Source organism: Chanodichthys erythropterus, chromosome 3 (genome assembly GCF_024489055.1).
Source record: "Chanodichthys erythropterus isolate Z2021 chromosome 3, ASM2448905v1, whole genome shotgun sequence".
NCBI lineage: Eukaryota > Metazoa > Chordata > Actinopteri > Cypriniformes > Xenocyprididae > Chanodichthys > Chanodichthys erythropterus.
This window is the reverse complement of record NC_090223.1, coordinates 69,241,955-69,259,069: the sequence shown is the minus strand read 5'-3', so window position 1 is coordinate 69,259,069 and position 17,115 is coordinate 69,241,955. Positions and strand designations below refer to the sequence as shown.

The 17,115-nt window shown below is 42.5% G+C and overlaps 1 protein-coding gene across 1 annotated transcript in view; it reads left to right on the top strand.

Annotated features, from left to right (window-relative positions):
• LOC137006233 (zinc finger protein 135-like) overlaps positions 1-17,115 on the top strand; it is a 160,718-nt gene that overhangs the window by 64,300 nt on the left and 79,303 nt on the right. The window contains exon 3 of the mRNA XM_067366859.1: positions 5,206-5,922. Within this exon, the coding sequence (XP_067222960.1) occupies positions 5,206-5,922 (717 nt within the window). The remainder of the gene's footprint in view (positions 1-5,205; positions 5,923-17,115) is intronic.

Sequence of the window (17,115 nt, the reverse complement as noted above, 5' to 3'; positions counted from 1 at the left end):
TGCTGAGGATAAGGAAAAGTGTGAAGGAAATGAAGAAACTTAAGTGCCCATCAGTGTTGTTGCTTGGTGGAGCAGCGCAGGTAGAGTCGCAGGTCTTTACCCGAGTCGGTTTTCACACGAGGAGGCTGAACGCTCCTGCTGACGCTGAAGCCTGCCTTGCAAATTAGCACTGCAAAGCCTAAAGCCCGTGAATGGGTCAAATCGAAACTAATGCTACAACAACACGGCGTTTAAGTGCGGAAAAACAAGCAATAACACCAATAAACTCTGCAAAGCGCGGATGTTATTTCCAACAAGTACAATTTAAAAATAGGAAATGCGTAAATTGCTCAAAGCATAAATTTAAGCATAATAAATGTATAACTGACTGTGGGACACACTGCAATGGCTGATCTGCCATCTTCATTTAATTACCCAGGCCAGAATTGATTTTTGGGGTATTTTTAATTTTAATTTTTTTATTTTGGTAACATATTTTTAGATTTTATCATGTTAAAATTGTAGATTTAAAAAAAAAAACTATTTATGTTGGGTGAGACTGTACAAACTATACAAAGATGCCAAAATATGCTCGCAGAAAATCAAGTCTTACACATTTTTTTAATTTAAAACATATTTCTGTAGTATTTAATTTATTTTCCTAAAACTGTATAATTATTAAGGGCCGTTCACAGTAGACTTTTCCTTCCACTTACAGAAACCATGATCCTCTTACATTAAGATTTATTTGTAATTAAATAAACTTACGTTTCGCCAGATTGGCCCCTTATTCGAGTCCTCTAATAGCATCAGTTGTCCTAGATAACGGGTGCTGTGATGTTACTGTTCTGTAGCTTCAGATCACACGCTGAATCACGCATGCGCAGTATCATCAGCTCACCGGTTCTCAAATCGGACACGTCCGAAAGAAGCGGTTCTCGGTTGTGTACTGATGATCCGAAAACCGTTGCAACCGGTTCTACTCGAGAATGAGATTGAGATTCGAGAACCGCGAGAGCAATTCAAAAGGAGTCACTTGTTTGCTCCATCGGTTGCTCTGTTGACTGTCCATGAAGTGGTTGAGGCAGTGGGATTGTTGGATCAGCTGTTTCGCCCATTTTTTGTCTCTCCTCTTAAAACAGTTGAAGACCTCTCTCTCTAGTGTCGCCACGGCATCCTTTATAGATTCCTCCATTTTCTCAAATTTAAAATCCACAGCCTCTCTAAAATACAGTTCATGGTTAAGATTACTTTCAACAGAGTCTTTAAAATCCTTCTCCAGTTTTAAAACAATGTTTTTAAGAGCAGCCACCTCAGCAATAGGTTTTCGTCTGAAGTTGTTGCCAGTCTTTTCTATGTTAGGTGATGAGCACATGGCTGGGTATCGTAGGCCGAGGCCTACCGGCCTTGCGAGCCTGGCCTAGGCCAGCCGCAAGGAGATCCGTTCCGTCGTCCAGAAGCAAGGGAAAAAAGGAATGGCATTTTTCGCTGGCTTTTAACCTCTGGTCAAAGTCACACCTCTCAGTTGTTGACCGGACCAATGAAGATGTTGTGATTCCGGGTGGCAACACCCCCCTTTGTCGGGCTTTTTACAACTAAGCAGATTAGCCAGCTGGGTTTTTGAATAAGAACTATTAATGATTCTTGTAATACTGATGTGTTGCACAGATATGGACATACCGCATACACAAGCATTTAAATCTTCCCGCTACAAACGCATAGACACTAAACATGGCATGATTGAAGTTACCTTAAATGAATTAATAAAACATACACATAAATACGTGAATACAATGATTGTAATACAGCAACAGTAATAATGGATAATATTTCATTTCCTGGGATTGTGCATGTTCATTTATAGAATTAATGCAGTAGCGTCTTTGTTCTGTGTGGAAAATGCAGGGAAGATGCAGATTTTCTGTGTCTCTTCTCTGCTCTCAATGTGGCAAGCACATTCCTCAGCGCAATAAACTTGTAACTGAGAACTTCTCGGACCCAGACCCCAGAGTGAGCTTAAAAATATTGGTTAACTAACCAATAATTGTGTCTGATCTGTCTCAGTCATTACAGTGGAGTAGATTGTATATTTTAAAATTTTGGAATGATTATTATTTGTTATTCATGTTTTTAAAAATATATCACACCATATCTCGACCGTTGCCGTGTCTGTAGAAAGTTCACATGCTCAAAGTCTAGACTGACTGCATCTTTAAATGTGTTATTATCAGTGTCCTGCATGATTCACTCAACCCTGTTACTTCTGACATGATTTTCCTCCTTTCAAAAACACCCAGGAAGTGACATCATCTGGGCTCTTTTTACTGCATGATGGGAGGACAAGAAAATAATCTCAATCCATTGTCTCAGTTTTTACACAAATGAACAACTGCAGGGTTGATGAATGCAGTCATTCATTTGTGTAAAAACTGATGAAATTTAGTATGATCTCTTACTCTTTTATAAACTTTATTAAGTACAGATCAAAATGAATGTTGTTTCATTTTTACATAAATATATCTGTTACACTAAATTATGATGGGACATTAAAAACATTTGGTTTTCACAAAAGTAATTTGAAACATTAAAATAGACACTTGCATTTAATGGGTTTTCTATTTAAATTCGCTTTTGTACATTTAATTTGATGCAGATACTACAGTTTGATTTCTGGTCTTTAACCCTATAAAAACAAACACAGTAACTGATATCTTTGATTTGGGCAGATCAGCTCCTCCAACCAATCTGTAGTTCAGTCAGTGAAGCTCCGCCCACTACAGGGGGCACAATCAATGAAGCTCCTCCCACAGCAGTTACATCATCAGTGAAGCTCCTCCCACAGCCAATTGCATCATCAGTGAAGCTCCTCCCACAGTAGTCACATCATCAGTGAAGCTCCTCCCACATCAGTTCATCAATAAATGCAGAATTATTCCCATCAGACGAGCACTGAAGCATCAGGAAGAGCTGAAAACTGCAAAGAACATGAGTGATCCAGAACCCTGCAGAATGAAACACACTGAAGATACTGAAGAACAAAGAGGTTGAACAACATTGATGTTCTTGCACTTTTAGATAAACTATCAAATACATACTGAACTTTTAATGACAACATTCATGTTAGAAAGATTCAAACACTTCTGCATATTTAGATATGCAGTTAAACTATGAAATTATACATAATGTTCTTTTCTATCTCAGTAAAGGGAAGTTTGAGAAACTTTCATACTGATTGTCAACATCAGATCAAACTAAATAGTTTACATTTGTTTCATATAAATCATAAATCATAAGCATTCAAACAATACTTACAATGTGTTCAGAAGACTTCTCTGTGGTCTGTTCGTGCTCAAGGGTTTAGTAATAAGAATATCGGTAGACAATTATTTGCAATTAATGTAGTAATAGTTTTAATTACAATTTAACAAAAGTAAAGGCAAACAAAGGTTATTATCAAAGTTATCAAAACAAAGCAAAGTTTCAATCAAAGGTGTAAAAAGCTGGGTTTCTTGCGTCGAGAGACACTGCTCAATCAGTATCTGTCTGGCCAGTCTTCTCATCAGTCTTTTATACTCAAACAGTTCACTGCCGATGTTAAATCTTCTTCTGCTGTCATCAGTTGGAGAGCTGCCAAGTCTTCCACCATCCTTTTAAGGTGTTTCTGACGTAGCCTGCTTTTCCTCCTGTTAGCTCTCCTCTTGGCTCTTCTCCTCTGTGTCCGTCTCGTTTTTGTCTGTAAAACATGCCTTATCTACAACATTACAATTCTCTTGTATCTAATACATAAATGTTTTCTATTCTATGTTACTTTAATATACTATACACCACAGTTTAATAGTTAACATATACTGTAAGTAAAGTAGTCATATACAAATTACTTTAACATGGTCAAGTATACATGCATACATAATAGCAATTAATACATTAGTTTGCTTTTCTACATTACATCATTTCAATACATTTTAATGCATCATCACTAATTGGGTTACATAAAACTACTACAAAGCCAAAACAACTTTAAACAAAATAGAGTAATTGCATAATCATCATATTCATCAACAATTGTTAATTTTAAGAATAAACTGTAAACACCAAAATGTATGAAGTAAATGATCTTTCCAGAATGACTGACAGGGTTGTGAGTGTAACTTGAGCAAAATCTCTTCTTACAGTAACTTTGGTAACAGGGTTGATGAATGCAGTTGTTCATTTGTGTAAAAACTGAGACAATGGATTGAGATTATTTTCTTGTCCTCCCATGATGAGTCCAGATGATGTCACTTCCTGGGTGTTTTTGAAAGGAGGAAAATCATGTCAGAAGTAACAGGGTTGAGTGAATCATGTAGGACACTGATAATAACACATTTAAAGATGCAGTCAGTCTAGACTTTGAGCATGTGAACTTTCTACAGACACGGTTACCATCAAGATATTACGTGATATATTTTTTTAAAAACATAAATAACAAATAATAATCACTCAAATTTTTAAAAATACAATCTACTCCACTTTACTGCAAACTTCACTTGATCTTGTGTTTCTGGTGTCCCACATTCACATGTGTATGAAAGGAAGTCAGTGGAAGGAGAAGTCTGAATGAATTAAATATCAAATGTCAAAATATGGCTGGTAATATCACATTAGATCATTTGGACATTTGGATCGTTATCTCCTCTGATAACAAATCATTCTAAATTATAATGTTGATATGCATTTCCTGTAAAGCTGCTTTGAAACGGTGTATTGTGAAAAAGCGCTATACATATAAGTGTGAATTGAAAATTTATAATTTTGTCTTTGATCAAATATATTTAATAGTTCTTACTACAGAAGCATGCTCTAATGTTTTAAATATAAAAATTGTGTAAGACTTGATTTTCCTGCTAAAACAAAAGCTGAGATCAAACACCCTGCAATAAATCAATAAAACACCCCCTGGAGAGAAAGAGCACAGGACACGCCTTGACCAAACTTTTCTCCTCGTTTATCTGTGCAAAATAAAATGTTATACTTGATTCATTCTGGACTCTGCATCAAAATTATCTGAATGTTTTATAGCAGTTGTCTATCACAGCAAGTCTCAATTTTATGACCTTTCACTTCATATTTCTCTCTTTAAATTATTTTGATGTACTGAAAATTAAATGAATATTTTTTCTCTCATTCCAGACCTGATGGAAGAAAGCAATGAGAGTGAAGAACTAAAGACATTTCTAAAGAAAAGAGCCAAGAAATCTTTCACTTGCACTCAGTGTGGAAAGAGTTTCTCAACCAAACAACATCTTAAGGATCACATGAGAGTTCACACAGGAGAGAAGCCGTTCACATGTGATCAATGTGGGAAGAGTTTCAGTCAATCATCAAGCCTTAAAGCACACATGAGGATCCACACCGGAGAGAAGCCGTTCATATGTGATCAGTGTGACAAAACATTTCTTAGGTCATCAGACCTGAAGAAACACCTGAGAGTTCATTCAAAGGAGAAGCCACATTCATGTTCTGTGTGTGGAAAGAGTTTTTCACTGCTGTATTATTTACATAAACATGAGAAAACACACACTGGTGTGAGAGAGTACATGTGCTTTGAGTGTGAGAAGACTTTTACTACAGCAAACAATTTAAAAGTGCACCAGAGGATTCACACTGGAGAGAAACCTTATAAGTGTTCACAGTGTGACAAGAGATTCAGTCAATCATCAACTCTGAAAACACATGAGAGGATCCACATTGGAGAAAAACCTTACAAGTGTTCACACTGTGACAAGAGATTCAGTCAGTTAGCACATCTGAAAACACATGAGAGGATCCACTTTGGAGAAAAACCTTACAAGTGTTCACACTGTAACAAGAGATTCAGTCAATCATCATCTCTGAAAACACATGAGAGGATCCACAGCAGAGAGAAGCCGCACACCTGTGATCAGTGTGGAAAGAGTTTCTCTTTTAAAAACCACCTGAAGATACACATGAAGATCCATGCAGTGGAGAAACCACATCACCACAGTCTGAAATCATGATAAGTAGTTCATCTAATGTGCTGAGAAAAAATGTCTTTTCTGTGTAAGTTAGATACAGCCAAATCTCTCCTCTCCACCTATAGTTGGTGCTGTTGTTCTGTGGCTGCTGTTGAATTATCCAGGTTGTGGATGAGGAGAGACCCCGAAATGCCTCATTCATTCATTCATTCATAGTTAGACGTTTATCAATATGCGCTCTTGTCTGTACTTGTGTGAAACGTCATCAGTCAATACCCAAGTACTGTTCCGATTCAAAGTTCGCAACTAGCCAAGTACAGTTCAAATCCTCGGATGTGTTCTCGATCCGCCCCTTTTATTGAGGATGCATCGAGAGGTGACTTGTGCAGACTTGAGACAGACAGGTGCATTGTGCAGAAAACCTGTAATTTAAACATATTACTGTTATTATGTCATGATATGTAGTATTAAAGGGTTAGTTCGTTCCACACCCGTAAGACCTCCGTTCATCTTCGGAACACAGTTTAAGATATTTTAGATTTAGTCCGAGAGCTTTCTGTCCCTCCATTGAAAATGTATGTATGGTGCACTGTTCATGTCCAGAAAGGTAATAAAAACATCATCAAAGTAGTCCATGTGACATCAGTGGGTTAGTTAGAAGTTTTTGAAGCATCTAAGGCCCCGTCCACACGGAGACACGTTTCAGTGAAACCGCACACATTTTTTATCGGATAGGCGTTTCGTCCGCACGGATCCGGTGTTTTCGAAAGGTGAAATCTGTATTTTTTGAAACCGGGTCCCAGAGTGGAAAAATTTGAAAACGCCAGCTTGGCGTTGTCGTGTGGACGGGGCAATCCGTATATTTTCTGAAACGATGTCATCACCCCACGTGTCGACCCTAGTCAGACGCGCTAACACCACAAAACAGCACCAACAACAGCAATAGCAGACTCTACATGCTTGCGATCATGCTGCAGAAGCTACTGAACCAAAATAAAGTGTTATTTCTAAGCTTTGCTAAAGTTTGTATTCAGTGCGCAAGGTTTATGCGCTGCTTTAAGTGCATTTCTGTGACAGAATTACAGTGCCACATAATGGCCTGGCATGTATACTACATCGTTTTGAGTCGTTTCAGTGGTTTCGTGTGGACGCTGATATTTTTTGAGACGAGGAAAAAAAAATATTGGTTTAAGGTAAGCTCCGGCTTCGTGTGGACGTAGCCTAAGATGGCGGCGCCCATCTTGCATTATAGATCAAGATAAAGATAATTTATAAAGGTTTTTAAACGACAAAACACACTCACTCACACATATTTGAGAATCGGAATATCATATAGTTGATGACATGTAAGCAAGTTTGCAAATATTTTAAATAAAAAAGGAAAAACAAAATAATAGTGATCCATCTCTCATACAGTGTTATTGTATACGTTCAGCGCTCGTGACACGCACACGTCGCCATGGAAACAATAAGGGCAAACGTTCTAAAATAAGGGTCGCCTTAAAAAAAACTCACTCTGGCGGTCAGTTAGAATATTTTAAACTCACGCTTGAAAGGTGTGCGTATCCTGGGTGTTTTAATATTAGAAAGCCTAAAAGAAAATTTTTGTCAGGACAGAAATTTGTGAGTTTTCATAGATTTCCTATACACAATCCTGAGCGAATGAAACTGTGGTTGCTACGCCTACGTCAACCGTGACCTTTTCAACGTAATTGCGTATTACGTGACGTCACGAACGCGCATCGGAGAAAAGAGCAAAGCCAGCATTTGTGCTTATAAAACTTAAACTTTTTAATTTTTTTTTTAAATGACCGATCGTTTCGCTAGATAAGACCCTTATTCATCGTCTGGTGTCGTTTAAAGCCCTTTGAAACTGCACTGAAGCTGCCATTTGGACCTTCAACTGCCATTGGTGCCCCACGGATTGCGGAGTACTCGTGCGAGCCCCCCGCAGACGGAGAGTTACCATCGGCAGCTACAGGCCATCCAGATCCCCGCCCCGGAATCCACCTGCCGAGTTTAACACAATGCAATAGTTAGTGCATCAGGAATATTTTTAGTAGCCTATTTTCCCTACTAAATAAGTGACTGTGTCAGGTTTTCACTGATAACTATCAGACACATGCAATAATGATAATAATAAAAAGCCTACCTTTCTGACATGCATTAAATCTTTGAAATTGTTGTGGGATCCCCTCTGCTGTGAGCCTCCCTCCTTTTGATTCCTTTAGTTTGTTGGCACTGTAGATGGCATTGACCATGAGTGCGCTTCTAGAAAGTGGAGATGCCAACTTCTGGCACAATCTTTGGTGAAACGGGTGTACCTGCACTTGTGTGTAAGATTGCAACTATGGTCGAAGTTTGGGGATTGGAATCACAGTGGATTGTCATGTCAAGAGAAACGCACCCCAGGTGTGGGTAACAGGCCCATCATGTTATCAAAGTAAATGTACTTGCCTGGTTGCGATAGCTTTGCTCGTGTACATTTGTCTTGGATCTCCATAATAATAATAAATAATAATACACACTGATAGAATGCAGTTTTGTGTGAGTTGTATTTTTATTTAGTGTTGCTTTTGGAATGGTTAACCTAACACTAACACATGGTCTCTGCTGCAACATGTAGCTGGAATGTTAAGTCGCTTTGGATAAAAGCATCTGCTAAATGACAATGTAATGTTAACCAGGGCAGTAGTGGAGAATAAACGTAAGTAAATGGAGTTTACCCACTGCTCAAATGTCAGAAATAGTCTGTTAAGAGTAGTGCTGGCCGGTATACCGGTTCGAATACTGGTATTTATTTTTGTTATGATATGAATTTTGATGATTACCGCAATACCGCTATGTGTCAGTGTGTTTCACTGTTGCGCTGTTGTGAAAGCACAGCTGAGATTGCATCACAGCCTATGGTAAGTCCACAAATCATATGTAGGTAATACTAAATTTAATAAATAATGACAAATGACTAATACCACTTGATTATTCATTTACTAAATTTTGAAGATAACTTTTTACACCAAAATGACACCGACACATACACACTATCAATCTATCTAAAACGGCTCCCACTCCATCTGAGAAAAACGTCACCAGGGTCTGGCACCAGATTCCTGCAGGTCGGGCCTGTCGAAGGCAGCACACAAGTGGTCTGGAACCTTCAGCAAATTAATCAGCTCGTGGTATGGGCCAGGATTGAAGACCACCTCCTCAAAAAGCAGTCTTAGCATAGTCTCCACGTCTATAATGAGAAAAATACAATGAACATGCTAATGAACTGACTAAAAGGTCAGTTCACCGAAAAAAAATCAGCTGTACACTTGTTATTGCGGTGCAATGTGAGATTTAATGAGTGCACTCAATAACGTCCACTATGGTTTCGGACACCAACACAAATGGCTGTCGCCTCAAATAATGCCCTATTTGAGGTTATAGGGGGCGATTTCGGATTCAGCCCTTGATTACAGCGGAGAATTCAAACTACACGCGGCACGCAAGATAGAGCGCTGTGATGAGATTAACAACGTTCTCCACATGGATCATATTATATAGACCGGAGCGAACATGTTTAGGTTTTTTATGGACCCATTTCATATACTCTAGTGCTCTAAACATGAACCAGCAGCGTGTATGCGCACATATTTCATCACGTCTTCTTCTAATGAAATGTAACGTTATGCAAAGGACACTGAACTGTACGTCTGATCACGACCGCGATGACACGATGGGTTATTCTGCTACACAGAAGACGATGTAAGTTAATTAATAGACAATTCAAAGAAGAATGGGCAAAAATTAACCTGCTTTATTGTTTCTGTGTTAAACTTACGTGTGTCATTTGTTCAGAGACTGTAGTGCTCTTAAATGTACTGAAAATATCCCTAGACAGTTTAATGTTCTTCCGCGTTTTTCTCGTTTTGGCAGTTTGTTGTTGTATAGGGTTAGATTTTTAAAAAAAATGCCTATGTCTATCTCCATGGTCATATTTTAATATTCATGTGTCTGTAATGAGTGTGTTGCAGGTCTGTGTTTTATTGGTTGTTGTCTCCCCACAGCATCATTTTGTGGGGTATACAATAACAGATATACAATATATCTCATATATTGTATTGTGTCAGCATACATGGCTTTGGATGCTACATACCATAAACATAAACATATCTGTCTGTTTGATTACAGGTGCTGTGAGGAAAAACACAGAGACACAGTCAGCCACAGATTGTCACGGGAAATAAAGATAGATGCAAGCGCAAGTCAGAAAATCTCATTTATTGAGCTTCACACCAGCGTCAGGTAAACACACACAAAACAGCAGGAGAGCGGTGACACAGGGACTTCGATGAGCCGTGGTGAGATGGTGGTGATCGTGCTGAAGTCCAGGTGAATGATGGTCGTGCTGAAGTCCAGGTGAATGGTGATCGTGCTGAAGTCCGGGAGTGGCGAGGTGAAGAATCCAACATGGAACAATGAACCGGAACAAGGACACGACGAAAACCAACTCCAAGGGAAGCACACACGAGGGACAGAGGGAACAGTACAGGAACTCCAAACAACGATCTGACAAACACGAGACGAGAGACAAGGCATTAAATAGGCTGTCTAGATAGGCAACAGCTGCCGCTGATCAAACAATCAGCGGCGACGCCCACATGAAACAATTAACGTGACAGCACAACAAAAACACAGACGGCAGCATGAGACCGCGGATCTTCAACCGTGACAGTACCCCCCCTCCTAGGAACGCCTCTCGGCGTTCCCAGGAGCACCTACCTGTCGATTGTAATCATCGATAAGGGAGTGATCCAGTATGTCCCTAGCAGGCACCCAACTTCTCTCCTCCGGACCGTTACCTTCCCAGTCCACCAAGTACTGGAATCCGCGCCCCCTCCTTCTCGAGTCCAGAATACGATTAACCGTATAAGCGGGTTCCCCGTCTACGAGACGCGGCGGAGGAGGAACCGGGGTAGGCGGATTAATGTGTGAATGAAACACAGGCTTGATTTTAGATACATGGAAGGCGGGATGAATTCTCCTGTACGCTGGAGGAAGTTTGAGTCGGACTGCCACTGGACTAATGATTTTAGTGACAGGAAACGGGCCAATGAATTTGGGAGCAAGCTTATTGGAAACGGAGCGGAGCGGAATGTTCTTAGTAGAAAGCCACACTCTTTGACCCACGACGTATACGGGAGGCTTCGACCGGTGGCGATCTGTCTTAGCCTTGGTGCGCGCCCCCACTTGGAGAAGAGTCTCACGGGCTCTAGTCCAAGTGCGGTGACACCTCTGGACGAAGGCGTGAGCGGAGGGGACCGCGACTTCGGATTCCAAACTGGAAAAAATAGGTGGCTGGTAACCTAAACTACATTCAAACGGTGAGAGGCCCGTGGAAGACACTGGTAACGAATTATGTGCGTACTCAACCATGGAGAGTTGCTGGCTCCAGGAGGAAGGATTCTTGGAAACCAAACATCGCAACATTCTTTCCAAATCCTGGTTGGCTCTCTCGGTTTGCCCATTGCTCTGGGGATGGAACCCAGACGAAAGACTAACAGTCGCCCCCAGCAACTTACAAAACTCTTGCCAAAATTTGGACACAAATTGGGGCCCCCTGTCGGAGACCACATCCATCGGGAGGCCATGTAACCGAAAGACATGATCCACGACAGTTACCGCTGTCTCCTTAGCAGAGGTTAATTTGGTCAAAGGGATAAAATGAGCCGCCTTCGAGAACCGGTCCACTACGGTCAAAACAACCGTGTTCCCCTGGGAGGGTGAGAGGGCGGTGACAAAATCTAGCGCAATGTGGGACCAGGGTCTCGAAGGGACAGACAGCGGTTGGAGTAACCCATCCGGGGGTCGATTGGAAGTCTTACCAGTGGCACAAATCGAGCAAGCCAAAACAAAACTGCGAATGTCACGAGCCATAGCAGGCCACCAGAATCGTTGCTTGACCAAAAAAACTGGTGCGATTAACCCCTGGATGACAGGCTACGTTGGAACAATGCCCCCACTTGATAACGTTGGACCTTAACTTCTCCGGCACAAACAATCGATTCGGTGGACACCCGGGTGGAGGCGTTACCCCTTCTAAGGCCGACTTGACCTTCGATTCGACCTCCCATGTCAGAGTGGAGACCACTAATGTCTCGGGAAGAATACACTCGGGAGTAGACGGGCGTTCGGAAGGATCAAAAATACGAGATAAGGAGTCGGGTTTGATGTTTTTTGAACCCGGGCGGTACGAGAGAGAAAAATCAAATCGTCCGAAAAAAAGTGCCCACTGAGCCTGCCTGGAGTTTAATCTTTTAGCAGTTCTGATATATTCTAAGTTCTTATGGTCAGTCCAAACGATAAAAGGTACCCCCGAACCTTCCAACCAATGACGCCATTCTTCCAACGCTAACTTGACTGCCAGCAACTCTCTGTTACCAATGTCATAATTGCGTTCGGCTGGAGATAAACGATGAGAAAAAAACGCGCAGGGGTGAATCTTATCGTCTGTGGGAGAACGCTGGGATAGAACTGCACCTACCCCCACCTCTGACGCATCGACCTCCACCACGAACTGACGTGAAGAATCAGGGGCAATGAGGATGGGAGCCGAAACAAAGCGACTTTTCAGTTTGGACCACCTGAACGTCGTTCTGGGGGAGGTCAAAGCGGTCAGAGGCGCGGCTAGTTGGCTGAAATTGCGAATAAAATGCCGGTAAAAATTGGCGAACCCCAGAAACCTCTGTAGGGCCTTACGGGAATCTGGACTTGGCCAATCCACCACAGCCTTAACCTTGTCAGGATCCATGCGAACTCCCTCAGATGAGACGATGTACCCTAGGAAAGAAACAGACTGTGCATGAAATTCACATTTCTCTGCCTTGACAAAAAGCCCATTCTCTAGCAGCCGCTGAAGCACTCGCCTGACATGTTGAACATGTTCCTGGAGAGATGAGGAGAAAATCAATATGTCATCCAGGTAGACATATATGAACTGGTCAACCATATCTCTCAACACATCATTGACGAGTGCCTGGAAGACCGCCGGGGAGTTTGACAGCCCGAAGGGCATGACCAAGTATTCAAAGTGCCTCCTGGGAGTGTTAAAAGCGGTCTTCCATTCATCCCCCTCCCTGATGCGGACCAAATGATAAGCGTTCCTTAAATCCAATTTAGTGAAAACGGACGCTCCCTGCAACCTCTCGAACGCTGAAGACATCAATGGCAAAGGATAGGTATTCTTTACCGTGATGTTATTCAGCCCCCGGTAATCAATACAAGGTCGCAAAGAACCATCCTTCTTTCCAACAAAAAAGAACCCCGCCCCCACTGGAGAAGAGGAAGGGCGAATGAACTTAGCTGCTAGAGAATCAGAAATATATTTCTCCATGGCCTCCCTCTCGGGAACAGACAAAGAGTACAACTTGCCCTTAGGCGGAGACTTACCGGGAACTAAATCTATAGCACAGTCATAGGGACGGTGCGGAGGAAGAGAAGCAGCTCGGGACTTACTGAACACCTCCTTCAGGTCCAGATACTCCGCGGGCACGTTTGACAGATCCACGGCCTTGTCCTGCAACACAGAAACAGACACAGAAGAACAAGCAGACACAAGACAAGTGACGGTGTGCTGCCGCCAGTCCACCCTGGGGTTGTGTAGTGTGAGCCAGGGGTGACCGAGTACAATGGGTGCCAAGGGTGAGTCCATGAGAAGGAATTGGATAGACTCTGTGTGATTGCCAGAAGTGATGAGAGTGACGAGACTGGTGGTGAAGGAGATGTCCGGTAGATTCTGTCCATTGAGAGCGTTGACGGAGATCTGATGGGTGAGGGGAATGATGGGTAATTGAGACCTTTGTGGAAACTGTTTGTCCATGAAATTACCTTCTGCTCCTGAGTCCGGTAAGGCTTGACAGGTGAGCGTGTGATTGGCCCATCTCAGTCTTACCGGAAGGAGAGTGGATGGTGAGGACTTCTCAGCGGAGATCCCACCCGATAGTAGCCTCAATTTTACTACCGGGCTCGATCCTTTTACTGGACACGCGTTTAGGAAATGTCCAGCTCCTCCACAGTAAATACATAGTCCATGGGACCTCCGCCGCTCTCTCTCCTCCCGGGAAAGCCGAGCTCTCCCTACCTGCATGGGTTCAGGATCGAAAGAGGGGCCAACTGTGTCCCTAGCGTTGGCTCCTTGAGCCTCCGCGCCCCGGAGTCCGAGGTCAGGCCGAGGAAGATTCTCCAGACGGTTGATACGGGCATCCACCCGTAGGGCAAGATCAATCAGTCCATTAAGACTCTGAGGTAAATCCAAGACGTAGATCTCCCTTTGAACATGGTCGGCCAACCCATGCAGGAAGACGTCCCACTGCGCCTCCTCGTTCCACTTGCACTCCGCCGCCAGTGTCCGGAATTCGATGGAGTAATCCGCCACCGTGCGATCTCCTTGCTTCAGACCCGTCAGTTGTCGGGCTGCATCTCTTCCGGTGACCGCATGGTCAAACACTCTCCTCATCTCGTCGGAGAGCGCGTGGAACGAGAAACAGCATGGATCTCGGTTCTCCCACACCGCCGTTCCCCACAAGGCCGCCTGTCCGGTGAGTAGTGTCAACACCAACGCCACCTTAGACTCCTCCCTTTCGAAGGTACGTGGATGGAGGGAAAAATACAATGAACATTTGTTCAGAAAAGCTCTGCAGAAACCTGGCTCACCGGCATAAGTTTGTAGTGTTGGTAGGCGTGGCTCCGGCCGGTCTCCTTGCGTGGGTGGTGGGGGAGGAACGGACGGTGTGAGGGGCGCAGCGGGACTACGGAGTTGTTGTAGCTGTTGAGAGAGCTCGGACACCTGTGTCACCAACACCTGCACGGCGCGACCGGTAGAGGAAATGCTCTCCTGCTGTTGATCCATCCGCGCAATGCTGTGGTTGATGAACTCCGTTAGTGCTGCTCAACTTGCTGCATCCATGATGTTGGTCAGATCGTTCTGTCACGGGAAATAAAGATAGATGCAAGCGCAAGTCAGAAAATCTCATTTATTGAGCTTCACACCAGCGTCAGGTAAACACACACACAAAACAGCAGGAGAGCGGTGACACAGGGACTTCGATGAGCCGTGGTGAGATGGTGGTGATCGTGCTGAAGTCCAGGTGAATGATGGTCGTGCTGAAGTCCAGGTGAATGGTGATCGTGCTGAAGTCCAGGTGAATGGTGATCGTGCTGAAGTCCGGGAGTGGCGAGGTGAAGAATCCAACATGGAACAATGAACCGGAACGAGGACACGACGAAAACCAACTCCAAGGGAAGCACACACGAGGGACAGAGAGAACAGTACAGGAACTCCAAACAACGATCTGACAAACACGAGACGAGAGACAAGGCATTAAATAGGCTGTCTAGATAGGCAACAGCTGCCGCTGATCAAACAATCAGCGGCGACGCCCACATGAAACAATTAACGTGACAGCACAACAAAAACACAGACGGCAGCATGAGACCGCGGATCTTCAACCGTGACACAGATGCAGAGGTCACCAAGCACGCAATCAGGTGGTTCAACCTGGCTGCGGATCGGGCAGCGAGGAGACGTCTCCATCCACACAAACGGAAAAATAAACAACCTTTTCATTGAACTTCTTGTCGTTTGCCTGTTAATCATTTTCTGATATTTTAGCTGTGCATAGTGCAGGATTTCATTGAAGGTGTAGCCTAATAGATAAAATATTTTATGTTTGTATCGATCTAGGCCTAAAGCACTAAATTAGGTTTTTGACCACAAAATGAATGTAAAGTAGCCTCGCCAACGTAGGCTATTTAACAAGAAAAGAATAGGCTACAACCTATAACTTAACATAATTTTGTAAAAATGTTGTATTTACTTGTACAATTTCTATGTAATCTCTCCCCCCCCCCACAAAGCTTGAGGAGTTGAAGGATACGATGTCCGGTGCAACCGATACAGAAACGTCCTGGTTGTGGAAAAGATTGATTTCCCATGAAAAGCACCACCATCGAGATCCCTGAAAACTGTGGCTTAAATTCTTCAAATGGGCTCAAAGAATCCCATAAGCTTTTTTTTGGTACTTTCAGTGAATTGTTCAATGGCAACGACCTAATGGACTCTTTTGTGCTTTTTTATACATTTCAGGTTGGCGTCTTGGTAGCACGTGCTGCGTTCATAAGCGCAACTCCAGAATCCGGATCTTATAACGGAAACATTTTAGAAATGCAGACGTGCTATCTGGAAGATGCAACTGGAAAAATTAAAGCACAATTGTGGGATACCCATATCGGTCACATTCAACTGGGTAAGACATACAGGCTGTCAAATCTTTCTACCAGAGAGTTCAGGGGCGATTTTTACATCAACACCAGGCAGAATGAGGTGCAAGAAGTGGCCGCTTTGTAAGGCTTGAGTGCGCTCATCCTGGCCGAAATATTGCGTTGATGCCCTGTCCGGGACGGTGAAAAGGGTCGAAGTAAAGATCTTGTGGCGATGTGGTCATTGCAAATGTTGGCAACAGAGCTTTAAAGTCAAGTCCAAGAACCATCGCTGCGAGAGATGCAACATGCTCCAAAGATTGTCTACTTACGAACAAACTGCATCAGCCAGTTTCTGCGTCTTCACAGGCGCCGAAGAGCGAAAGGTCACTGTGTCCAATTCGGTCTTAAAGAGGTATCTTGAATCCGAAGGCGTGATGCACCTATTACAAAATTCTGAAGATGTAGAAGGACTCTTTCTTGACTCAGAGTCTCATACATTTCAAATGCAAGATGACTCCGTCGTTGCAATGATGAAAGTCGAGTGTTCTGAAAAAAAGTAAGCTAAAGTTTAACTAAATATAAATAACTAAATCGTACTTGCTTTTACTTGTAATGCTTTGATATAAGATGTATTTGAGTTTGTTTAAATTTGACTAAACTTGTTTCTATATCTTGATTGTTTGCTGGATTCAAAAGGCTATTTTTTGTTCATGGATGCTAATAAATGAAATCAAAATTCATATCTGTTTCTTTGTCCATAATTTCACAGACGTGTACTTAACTGCAAGTGTTTTGATTGTATAGTGTAGGTTAGTTTAAAAAAACTTGTTTTATTAAATGTGCTTTATTTAAAAAAACTTGTATACCTAAATTGAAATTAGTTTTCATTTGTTAAATTAGAACAATATATTAAATT